Source organism: Octodon degus, unplaced genomic scaffold, assembly GCF_000260255.1.
Source record: "Octodon degus isolate 3935 unplaced genomic scaffold, OctDeg1.0 scaffold00016, whole genome shotgun sequence".
Lineage (NCBI taxonomy): Eukaryota > Metazoa > Chordata > Mammalia > Rodentia > Octodontidae > Octodon > Octodon degus.
In genome coordinates this window covers 1286288-1298347 of record NW_004524592.1, presented here as the reverse complement: position 1 = coordinate 1298347, position 12060 = coordinate 1286288, and the positions used below count along the sequence as shown (strand labels likewise).

General features: G+C 35.9%; 1 protein-coding gene across 2 annotated transcripts in view; it reads right to left on the bottom strand.

Moving 5' to 3' along the window:
* The window catches only part of Abca12 (ATP binding cassette subfamily A member 12), a 187154-nt gene that overhangs the window by 57739 nt on the left and 117355 nt on the right, over positions 1-12060 (bottom strand). For both annotated transcript variants that reach the window (XM_004626594.1, XM_004626595.2), the window contains exons 16-20: positions 10579-10743; positions 10059-10269; positions 8440-8579; positions 5956-6075; positions 2162-2252 (exon numbers count right to left, since the gene is read on the bottom strand). In XM_004626594.1, coding sequence (XP_004626651.1) covers positions 2162-2252; positions 5956-6075; positions 8440-8579; positions 10059-10269; positions 10579-10743 — 727 coding nt within the window. The remainder of the gene's footprint in view (positions 1-2161; positions 2253-5955; positions 6076-8439; positions 8580-10058; positions 10270-10578; positions 10744-12060) is intronic.

Sequence of the window (12060 nt, the reverse complement as noted above, 5' to 3'; positions counted from 1 at the left end):
AATGTTGAGATGAGAGGTTAATGCAGTAAGCTCTAGTTCAAAGTAAGATACCATAAAAGATAAATAACAGGAGACAGAGAGATCTTCAAATGAGAAAGGAAACAACACTTCTTTAAATAGGGAGGAAGAAGGGACGGGAAAGAAGATGAAGAAAAAAGTGGAAAGGAAAAAAAGTGGAAATAGAACTCATAGGAAGGGGACTGAGTAATGGAAGGTAGAGGGCAGGATGGGAGCGTACAAGACAGAGGAGAAGTACGATGTGTTGCACACACTCCCCAACATACCAATAAATGTAATCATTAAGCACTGCAGATACATATTCATAAAGGAATTTTAAAACTAAAGTGAGATACAAATCATGTTAAAGTATACTGTTACAACTTGTTTAACAATGAATTAAGAGTGACTATATTTAAAAAATTCTATACATATCTTCAAAAGGAAAACTACAAATTAGAGATGAGCTTAAAAGGAACAGAAATATCTGCTTTGCACTAGAAATGTAAGGGGACGAATTGAAACAAAGGGAAATCTATGCAGAGTGTGTAGGATCAGTAAGCTATATCATTGTTTAAGCTCTCATATAGAAAAATTTAAAGTACTTGAGAATCTACTAAGTTTCCAGTATTGTTTTAATTATACTCTTAAATGAGTTACCTATATTGATAGCTGTATTAACCTTGACAAAATGATCAAGATTTTAATTTAGATAATTACTCTGTAAGAAAGAGGACTTAATTGCTCTTCAGTATCATGATTCTTTGTGAGGAAATCAACTGAAACAGAGGGCAAATATGAAATTGCAAGATAACAAGTCATTCGCCCTATTAAATGGTTACTAACTTGATCATCATGAATACTGAGAAAGCTGGGGCCATCATAAATCCCTGCCCACAGAACCAAACATGTCTTTTGCATCATCTGAAATAAGACGAAATTTCTTACAGAAGGCAACATTCTCATTAGAAATTAAAAAGAAATGTTTTTGTTTGATGTCCATGCCAGTGGGGGAGGGGCAGAGTGTGTTTGAACAGCGGCCTCCAGCAGCCACTGGAAATCAAAGAATCCTTGAGGAGCCTGCCTGACAGAATCAAATAAACGGACTGGGGAAAGGGGGGTCACTCCCCCACAAATTCAAAATACATAACCTCTTAGATACTGAGTTACACATATAACTACAATATAGGTCCCATTGCTATATTTATTTTTTTTAATCTTCTCTTAAAAGTTAAGACTGATAACATTTATGTGAGAACTTAGTAGTTTATTCCTGGGACTTTTATCACATGGTGCCTTATGCAAATCATACTTTTAGAACATAAATCTACTGATACCTTCGTTTAATCCAAGTGGGTTGACTCTCATAAAGTGCATATAATCCCACAAATATAGTTCTAATTCCTCTCTCCAGGATTGTAAGTCATTTATGTCCCAGTAAGCTTGGGAGAAGGAGGAGCTTTGGCTCTGCTACTGCCAAATTCTGATGCTCTCAATCCTTTCCTCATACTTGCGGTTGCACAGCAACAGTAAATCAGACGGAGCCTGAATTAGATGTCTTGTATCCTTTAGGTTGAAGGTGGGGATGTGGCAGAGGTAATGCCTAAGTGGACAGCTTCCTTTTATCCTTGCAATCCCTTCCTTTTAAATGACCAAGAGAGGAAAGCCCAAACTTGAATACTGATTTGGGTTTATTTTCCCCGCATTGCCTTTGTCTTGCTTTTGCGAACTCTACGACCACTTCCAGTAACATTCTGAGGTAATCAAGTGATAGGGAGGCCAGTGGAGATAAAATGTTAAATGCAACCAGAAATAAATCATTTTCATCCCCTGTTGTCCTTAAGGTAGCTTTTCAAGTTACCACCCAAAATGGTCCCTTACTTCTTACAACCTACCTATGATTGGAGAAAAAGATGCATTTGCACAGAGTATGTTACAATATAATTACTGAAGCAAACAGTGGATAGTGTTTTATCATTGCTGAGTATGATTGTAAGTAACTGAAAGAAGATGGATAGACACAGCGAGGGTCTCCTTTTTCTCTGAGTAACTACTTATACACTAAATGCAGAAGATGAGGAAGAGATGATCTCACATATGGAACTTCTTTCCCACTTTTTTTTTACATGAATGGTGAATAAAAATATATCACTTTGGGACTCACCAAGTTCTTCTATCTGCTTTAGTAGTTCAACAGCATCAAGTCCCACAGAGAACTTTACAAACACTTGCACAAAGGGATTCTTTAGAGTGTTCTAATAAATAACAATAGATAATCAGTTTCAATACAAGAAGAAAGCATATTTAATTATGATCTATCTGAAAACAACCACCATGGAATGAACACTGCTGGGCATTATTGATACATTACCTCACAAAGGCTCAGATTGAAGCAGTAAGAGAGACAGAGCAGCTCATAATGATTTGAAAGATTAGGCTTTTGCTCATATAGACAAATTGATTAGCACGTTAAAGTGAACAGAGACATGGCACTTACCAACAATATCAAATTACATGCAATTTAACTGCCTTTTCCCTCATAACTATTATATTCTTTTTAGCACATACTGTATAAACAATGTGGTGATTCATGTTTGAATTTTCTTCTACTGAAACAAATAACAGCTTTTAAAAATCATAACATCTGCATGGAGTTTGACATCACAACTGGCTTGTATGCAGGGTATTACTTCCTAACTGTGAGGCTTTTAGCAAGTACCCTGACCTTTTCAGCTCTAAGTTGCCTTCCTGTAAAATAAGGAGAATGACTCATCTCATCAGAAAAATCAATGTACAGTGCTAGTGTTTTGTAGTAGTAGGTATTCAATTCAGGGTCTTCAAGTGGAGCTACATCCCCAGCTCTTTTTTTTTTTTTTGAGACCAGATCGTGCTAAGTTATAAAATTGCCTAAAGTGGGCTACAACTTGGATCCCTCCCTCCATAGCCTTCCACTGGGCTGGGATTACAAGCAGGTGCCCCCACCCATGTATTTGGAAGGTGGTGGTGCTAGAGATTGTACACAGGGCCTTGTTTGTGCTAAGCATATGCTACTACTGAGCTACATTTCCAGTCCTGTTCTATCATTTTCTGTAGTAATAGATTACAAGGCTAGGGTTAACAAATAACACACAGTTCTCCTGAGGACATACAATTAATAAAGGTCAGGCAGAAAGTTGAAGGAAAAATTACAATCAATTAAAATATTTTTGAGTAGTAATTTATGGCAATCTTTTCATGTGAGCTATTCTTATATTGGTTAATCTTTTAGAGCACAGATTGGTAACACTTACTATTTTATCCTTCATACCATTATCTTGTGTTTTAATTATCATGGATATGAGTGACTACAAATAATATTTATTACAACAGTAGATAATAGAACCAACTTGCTAAATCCATAGTTGCTAAAAGTAGTTGGTAGCGCTTGTGTAGCCATTATGTAGCTACATGCTGTGATAATAGGGTCCTTTAAAATGGATTTATCAGGAATTAACTTGTGCATCATAGAAAATTCAAGTAAAGAATTGATAACATGCAAAGGACTATATTAGTCACAATTCAGACATGAGCCATTGAACCTTATTTCCATTCTCCCACCACTCCCTTGATAATTAATCTTGTGATATGTGATTCTGTTTCCAAATGCTCTGCACACATGGTCTTCACAGGCTTGCGAGGTGGTTATCCAAATGTGCAATTTAGAAATTCATAAGCCATAGCTCAAGTATTTTAATTTGTTTGTATAAGGACTCACAGTGGCAAGACCAGATCTTGTGTAAAAAGCTTAAAACGTCAAATTGTGTACATATATTAGGGTTTGCGTCTAGATGGTTCCCCAAAGCCTTTTGTGGCCAAAGACAGAGTTTTTAAGAGGTAGCCAAACCTAGAGTGTGTGATGCTGGGATCGAGTGTGTGATGCTACAATGAAAGGTATGGATTACTAAACTAGTTCACTGGTTGGTTTGGCATAGCTCTGGGTGTGCACAATAGGAAGGCCCGCACAGGGCAAGAATTCTATCTACCCTAAGGTCATGTATCCTAGATAAAATACAAGGGACAAAAGGAAGGCTGTGGAGCCACTGGCTGCTTTTCTACTTTGCTTCCTTCCCCTTCTCCCTCTGCCTGCCATGAACTGTTTCTCCTCTGGCACGCTGTTCCGCTTTGGAGTCACCCAGCTGTGAACTGAAACTTCTACAGACTTTGAGCTACAGGGGCTGGTAAGATAGCTCAATGGTCTGAAGCGCCTGTTTAGGCAAGTGCAGGGACCGTGGTTCTATCCCTGGCACCACATGCCATGCCAACCCCACCCCCAGTGGGGGTTGAGCTGGCCACAAAAACAAAACAAACTTTGAGCTACAAAAAAACCTTTACCCCTTTAACTTTAGTTGTAAGTTATTTTGTCTCAGTAATGAAGAAAATAGCTAAGACATTATATTTACATGACTGAACTTTTTCTCAATAACTGAGAAAAACAATTTATATTTTTTCTAGGAGAGAATAAAGATACTTCCTTGAGATGATGATCCATTTGCGAACATGGTCACAGAGATTCTAACAAATTACTGCACTTTGAAATCATTATGTTTAGGCCAGTCCTTTATTAATTCATGATATAGGCTTGCATAAATTTCCTTAATAACATAATAAGTGGTTTGTTTTTCTCCTCACAGAAAAAAAAAGTTTTTGGAGAAAAAAAAGTAATCTTACACTTAGGAAAAATACACATACATATCAAAAAAATTAGATCAAAGCATCCTTTGCTGAGATCACTAGAAAAGACAGTTAAAATGAACATGTTTAAACTTAAAACCATAATTCAATAGTGACTTGTGGGAAAGATATTTGATGAAAATTTAATTCATCTTATATTTTGATGAATACAATAACAATGGTAATGCTTATTGTTATGTTTATTCTAGAACCCAGTATTTGTAATAGTAGCTATGCACTCGTTTTTAATAGAAACAAAAGCTAAGGAAAGCATCATGTGGGCATAATTTTTTTTTACCAAGTTATATGATTCAAGTCATTCATTCTATGTTTAATTTCCTCAGCATTGTGATATAAAGAGCTTTTTTGGCAGAAACATTCAATAGCTTCTCTTTGATATGCAAGCCATTCCCCCTTTGAAGCTCCTATGTTGTTATCATTCCTGCAGATTTTCTTTTCCTTAATTGGTAACTGGCTGAGCTTTGCAGTTCCATCTTTAACTGTCAATAGCTTTCTTTGTGATTGAAACATTTCAGTGTTTTACTTGCATTATCTTTAGAAATTTCTGTGTCTTTTACAAGAACTATAAATTATACTTTTTCACTAATGTGCAATGCACTTTAGTATCAATGTCAAATATTTAACCTGCAGTAGAATGAGCACAAGGATTGAGTGTCAACTAATTCTAAAGCAACAACTTATTACAGAATATTAGCTAGATATAATAACTCTTGATTAATTGATGGATTTGAACTTAAGGCACTTAGACTACTACTTTAACATGAACATCTGGCATAAAATATGTTTAAAAGATTTTAGAATTTGTTAATGCCTATGTGATATAGTTTAAGATATAGTTTAAATGCCCACTCTTCAAGATATTGATATTTTAGGAATTGTAGTTCAACTAAGACAGAAAAACAAAATTGAAAGGGGAGAAATGAGCTTGGTAACTTTTATAGCATTTCACTTTTGTAAAAATGATTTACATCTCAAATTGTAGACAAATTTGTAAGCTGTCTTAACTGAATTTCAGACAAAAGAGGTATAGACCAAGAGGGTAAGGTGACTTTGATTGAGTGTGACAGATTTGTTAACCTGTATCAGACTTCCATTCTTGAGAAGTGACAATTTCAGTATGTTGAAAATGGAGGCTCCGTTACCCTCTACACATTCACATAATAACAGCAATTAAAATATCAAGGAATTCTAATTCGTATTAAGGTGAACGACAGAAGCATCTCATACCTGAAGCATGGGAATTGCTTCATTCATCAGATAGAAGGAATTCATGACAAGCGGTGACTTATCCACCCACTCTTGAGATTTTTCTCTTAATTCCGCCAACTGCCTCAAAGTTGCGTTAGACTTAATGAAAAAGAAATGAAAGAGTGTGTTCATTAGCATTTTCTTACATTTCAAAATTATATCTTATGATTATTTTTATTACTTTATTACTAAAAGGCAGTGTTAGCAAATAATATTGTTAGGCATTTTCTACATTGGTGAAAGTTTTAAATGACAGATTTTATGAGGGTTAAGATCATTTATAACATTATGCAAATGTTGGGTTTGACTCAGATAAACAGTGAATTTATAGTCAAAATGGGAGTGTATTTTTGGGACTTCTCTCAAGCTTTTCTTTTTTATGAGTGATAAACTTATCTTTGGTACTAAGGAACATTCAAGTTTAAAGAGATAAGAAAAAGCATTCTTACATACTGAGCGTGCGAAAGGATGTCTTACAGCTGTTTTTGGAGAGCAATCTGAAAGCAGCTGTTCAAATAAGATACAACATCCTTCAGTCCCTGAATCCTGAATCCTGAATATTTATCTCACTAGGAAATGAAAGTACCACTAGATAAACACAGTGATGGTTGTTACACATACACATTATTTATGTTGTAAAGAAAAGGTTATGGAAAAAGTAAAAGAAAAAACTGAAAACAAAATAACCAACCACTGAGTTAGACGAGTGAATTCCTTGTTATGAAAGAACTGACAGTCTTTAAAAAGAATGATGTAGGGCTGTGGAGGTCGCTCACTGGCTTAAGCATCTGCCTATGCAAGCTCAAGGATCAGGTTTCAATCCCTGGTACCACATGCCTTGCCGGCCCCAGGAACGCTGAGCCGGTCATCAAGACCAGGTGTGAGGGCCGGCCAAATAGCTCAGTGGATTAAAGCACCAGTTTAGGCAGACACAGGGACTGGAGTTCGATCCCCGGCCTGTCGTGCAGACCCGCACGCCCACCCCCAGGGTGCGCTGAGAAAGCGACTGAGACTGGGCATGGTGGCAGGCTCCTGTAATACCAGAATTTACGAGGCTGTAAACAGGAGGATCACTATGAGTCCGATCTGCACAGCGAGACCCTGTACACCCTGTACACCCTTTCCTAAAAAAAAAAAAAAAAAAAAAAGGCCAGGTGTGGTGCTGCATGTCTGTAATCTCAGAGCTGGGGAAGCTGAAACAGGAGGATCACTATGAGTCCAAGCTGTGTAGTGAGACCCTGTATCAAATACAAAGAAAGAAAGAAAGAAAGAAAGAAAGAAAGAAAGAAAGAAAGAAAGAAAGTAAACTATCCTTAATGAGTTGGATGAATTTCTCAATGCATTCATATGTGAGAAAAACAATATTCAGTAAATATTGTAGTGCAACCTCATTTTAATAATATAAAAAATGATCAAAACCCTCTGTATTTGAATGTATATGTAGCTTAATGATGTATAAAGAAAGGAATATGAGTACATTATAGCAATATATACACAGAACATGAATGTTAACATGCATTGGGTTCCTAGAAAGAGAAGAGTAAGATCGAAGAAGAAAGGAAAAGCGAGAAGCAAGCAGGGAGAGGCAAAAGCTAAACTTGGAAAATAAGCAGGCAAATGATTTAATTTATGTAAAATTATGTGGATGCATATAAATAAAGCAAATAAGATTACATTTATTATAGATTTTACCAGTGAGTATGTGTGTTGATATGTTTCTGGAAGATTATAATTTGTACCATATATACATATATACATATATAGATATATAAGCAAAAATTTCTCATCACTGATCTGATGTTCATTTTTTTACACAGACCTAAAAGTCACGTTCGAGTCAATGGAACTAGTTGAATAACCAAGTAGTCATGTAGCAGTTTTTTATCATTTTAAAAGTGCTATGTTTACAATTCAAATCATTAAAGCCAATTTTAAAAGGAAAAGGGAAATGTTATTATGTTAAATCAGGTAGATGCAAAGTATGGTTGTTATTAATAATGTCTTTCTCAACATCTTTCTTCTATGGAAATCTGAAACATTAAATAATATAATCAAAAATGAATTCCAGAATCTATAGTTTAGGGATTGCTTTTGTTCAAATTAGCTATATAATTTGACACAATATTTTTCTAGTGCAATTATTTTTGCACACATTGAAAATTAGATACTCATTTTAAAAATTACTGCCTTTTTGAGATTAATTGAAAAGTCTGGGGTCTTGCTGCAATAAACTACATTCCTAAGTGTCAACATGGTTTGTTTTTCTTGAAAGGATGACCACCCACTATACACTATTTATACCCTTCCAGGCAGAATTACTAAGCGTTTCAAAAGACAGAAAAAATAGTAATAGTAGGCAAAACATAAAGAAGTTGAAGTCTGCTAAAATAAAATTGGAAGTTGACAATTTTTAAGGAAGTATCTCAGTACTGAAAATAGCAACATCGAGTCTAGCAGTCAGACCTTTTCCATGATGGCCTTTGTAACTGGATTGTATGGTGCATATAAGATCTTTCCCAGCAACATTGGTTTCAAGAAAGCCCAAATCACGGGTCCAGCAGGCATGTTAATGATGTCTTTATAAAGGGAGAAGCAAAATGGAGCTGGAAGGATAAAGTGGGTCAAAGATTAGGCAATAGGAACATTGAAAATCCATTTCTTCATGGCAAAACAACACAGATTAGCATCAGAACTCTACATATGACTTACCACGTCTTATACTGCTAGCAGTTAGGAGGCATCTGCTATCACAGAAGCCATAGGAAGACAGTTTTTAAGGTTAGAATGTAGAACCCAAGAAGGAATCCCAGAGTAAATTGTGGCATTTTGTCAAGAGTAGACACAAAGATTGAAAATCACATTTTAGAATTGTTTCAAGCAGATCTATTTTACCAACATTTGATGTTCTAAAAAATGCACAAAAACCCACTAGTGGGATAGTATAAGATATCTCAAAACTGCTTAACAAATGTTTGTTGAATAAATAAAAAGATAAATGAACGAGTCAATCCAATTACTGTACTAAATATCCATATATCATTTGGAAGCGCTCCACTGAGCACATTTTACATCTCAAAGTTTATAGATCAAGTAAACAGCTTTGGTGTGCAATGAAATATTTATAGTTCTGTTGTATTCATGTAGTCCTACCAAATATGGTATAAATTTCTAATGCTAAAAAGTTGAAAAATACTGATGCAAACAAATTTAAGGCAAGTTTTTGTGTAATCTCTTGGCAAAGAAGGTATAGTTGTGATTGACAAATTCTGAAGTGCAAATATGTGCTACAGAGGGAGGTTTTGGTCCATGACCAATTGCATGCATTACAGTAGTCCCAAAGATCATGTTGGCAGGTGATGTTGTAGCTGTCTCAGTGTATGAAAAATCTATGATGATTACATAGTGGTGTGATCATCTAACATTGTGCTTTCAGAACATACCCCTAGGATCATGGGATTCATGACTCTATAGTGTTGAGGACAAGCTTTACAGCAAGTGGCCTGGGCTCATATAACAGCTCTGATACTTCCAAGTTGAATAACCATGGTCAGGATACTTAGCTTCTTTCTCTCCTACTAAGATGGGACACAGTAGTACTTACCTCATGGGGCTGCTGAGAAAAGAGCAGGCATTAAAGTACATAACATGCTTGGCATGGGACTAAGTACTCAGTAAGTATTTTCTCTTTTAGTTCTTGGAGAAAATTAATTCTTTTATCATGAAAAGTTAAGAAAAGGTATGAAAAGCCAGGACAACATTTTTAACTATCAAAGAGGAAGGGAAGAAAAATAAAAGGTTATATATATATATATATATACACACACACACAAGATAGTTAAGATAGGTATACAGATAGTTTCCCTTAGTTCATTGAAAAGAAAAGTTTGTGACAATATTGTTTGGAAAAGGTATCATACCATCATCCCAAATTGTGACTAGACAACAAAGACAACAATATGCAATTTATTAATTATTTAACTCTCCTGCTAACCTGTTTTGAAATGGTTTTATTATTTTTATTTTTCCTCTTTAGAATATAAATCAATAGAATAACTATCAAGCTTATTTGGAAGCATACTCACTGGTTTGTAAGGGAATTCCATACTTTGCAGCAATTTGCCTTTTATTTAATTTGTACGTTAAAAAATCCTTGGTGTGGTTGCCCTTTGGTTTCTGGGAAGAGGGCAGCATGGCAGTTAAATACTCCGTTTTGATTCCTTGCGAACACAGTGCTTTGGAGATGGTGCTGAACGACCCTTGGGGCGAGTTCATTCTGTTGCTTCTGTGCATTGCCTGCAAGACAGAACCCTGAGCTTCAGGAACAAGGCGTGTGTTACAGACACTGCCAAACCAAAACGGAAATAAAACACGATAATGCATGGAGTACCCTACTTTCCATAATTCTTTTAAGACATGTATTTCAAATATGAATGTACACTGATAAATTCCACCAATTTAAATAGCAGCATGGGAGAGTTTTCTTCCAGGTGATTTCTCTCAAGGCACTAGATTGTTCGTTGACCATGGTATAGCTAATCTTAAAGATAATGTAGCATGATGGGTAGGATTTTTCAGCGAGCACACTACAGGGTCCTTTCCTACCTGTGTCAATGGAGTGCTCCTGGAGATGTGCATTTGCTTCAGGGTTCTCATTTTGTCCAGCAATGGATGTGCGCCCAAAGCCAGCTGATTGAGAATCTCTTTCAGCCTTCGGAAGAGTTCGAGCATCTTTTCTACTGGCTTTTGATCTTTCCTAGGGAAAAACACCTAACAGAAACAGAACAAAAAAGAAATGATTCCCTCACATGGAGCAGATAGAACCGGTATGCACTGCTGCTAAGAATGATAAAGGTACAGCCATTTTGGGAAACATTTTGAAAGTTAATTAAATAGTTAAACAAGTTTACCATTCACTCTGTCCTTAGGCATTTACACAAAAGAGGTGAAAATATTGGCCTATGCAAGGATTTACATGTGAATATTCATAGAAGCATTATTAACAATATATAAAAGTAGAAATCATAAACAAAATATATAACCTTAAAATAGAATACTATTTGGCAGTACTAAAAGATGGGGTGCTGATATCTTACAATGTGGATGACAGTAAAAAGCAGTACACTAAGTGAAAGGAGCCACATACAAACTGTATATTGCATAAATGATTCAATTTATATGCACTGTTTAAAGGAAACAAATCTTTAGGAACAGAATTAGAGGCTTCATGGGGTAGAGATTGGCAAGAGAAGTAACTGAAAATTAACAAGACTTTTTTTTTAAGACTTCTTTTTTGATATAAGTGTTCTAAAATTAGATTGTTACTGCTGGGCAGATAGTCCAATGGTCTAAGCATCTGCCTCACGAGTATAAGGACCCTGGTTCAATCCCTGGTACCACATGCCCTGTGGGTCCTGCACTGAACTGGCCACAAAACCAGGCATAGTGGAGTATGCCTGTAATCTCAGTGCTGGGGAGGCTGTGACAGGAGGATCACTACACATCTGAGCTGTGTAGCAAGACCTTGTACCAAATACATAAGAAAATAAAAGATTTCTTAAAAATAAAAATAAAAATGAATAAAATTAGATTGCTGTAAGAATTGTGTAATTTTATACATGCACTACCAAAAAACCATCATATTGCAACAGCAAAAAACAGTCTCATTAAGAAATGAGCAAATGACCAGAACAGACAGTTTTTCAGAAAATACACAAATGACCAGCAAGCGTATGAAAAAAATGTTCAATAAGGAAACGCAAATCCAAAGCACAGTGAGATATAATCTTAACCCAGTTGGAATGATGATCAAAAAGATTAAAAAAAAAAAAAAGAAAAAAAGAACAAATGCTGGTGAGTATACAGAGAAAGAAGAGGTCTCATGTTATGGGAATATAAATTAGTATACTGTAATGGCACATGCCTAAAATCTTAGCACTTCAGAGACTGAGGCAGGAGGATCACCATTAGTTTGAGGCCAGCCTGAGCTAAATAGCGAGACCCTGTCTCAAAAAAAGAGAGAGAGAGAGGAAGGGGAAGAGAAAAGGAAGGAAGGAAGGAAGGAAGGAAGGAAGGAAGGAAGGAAGG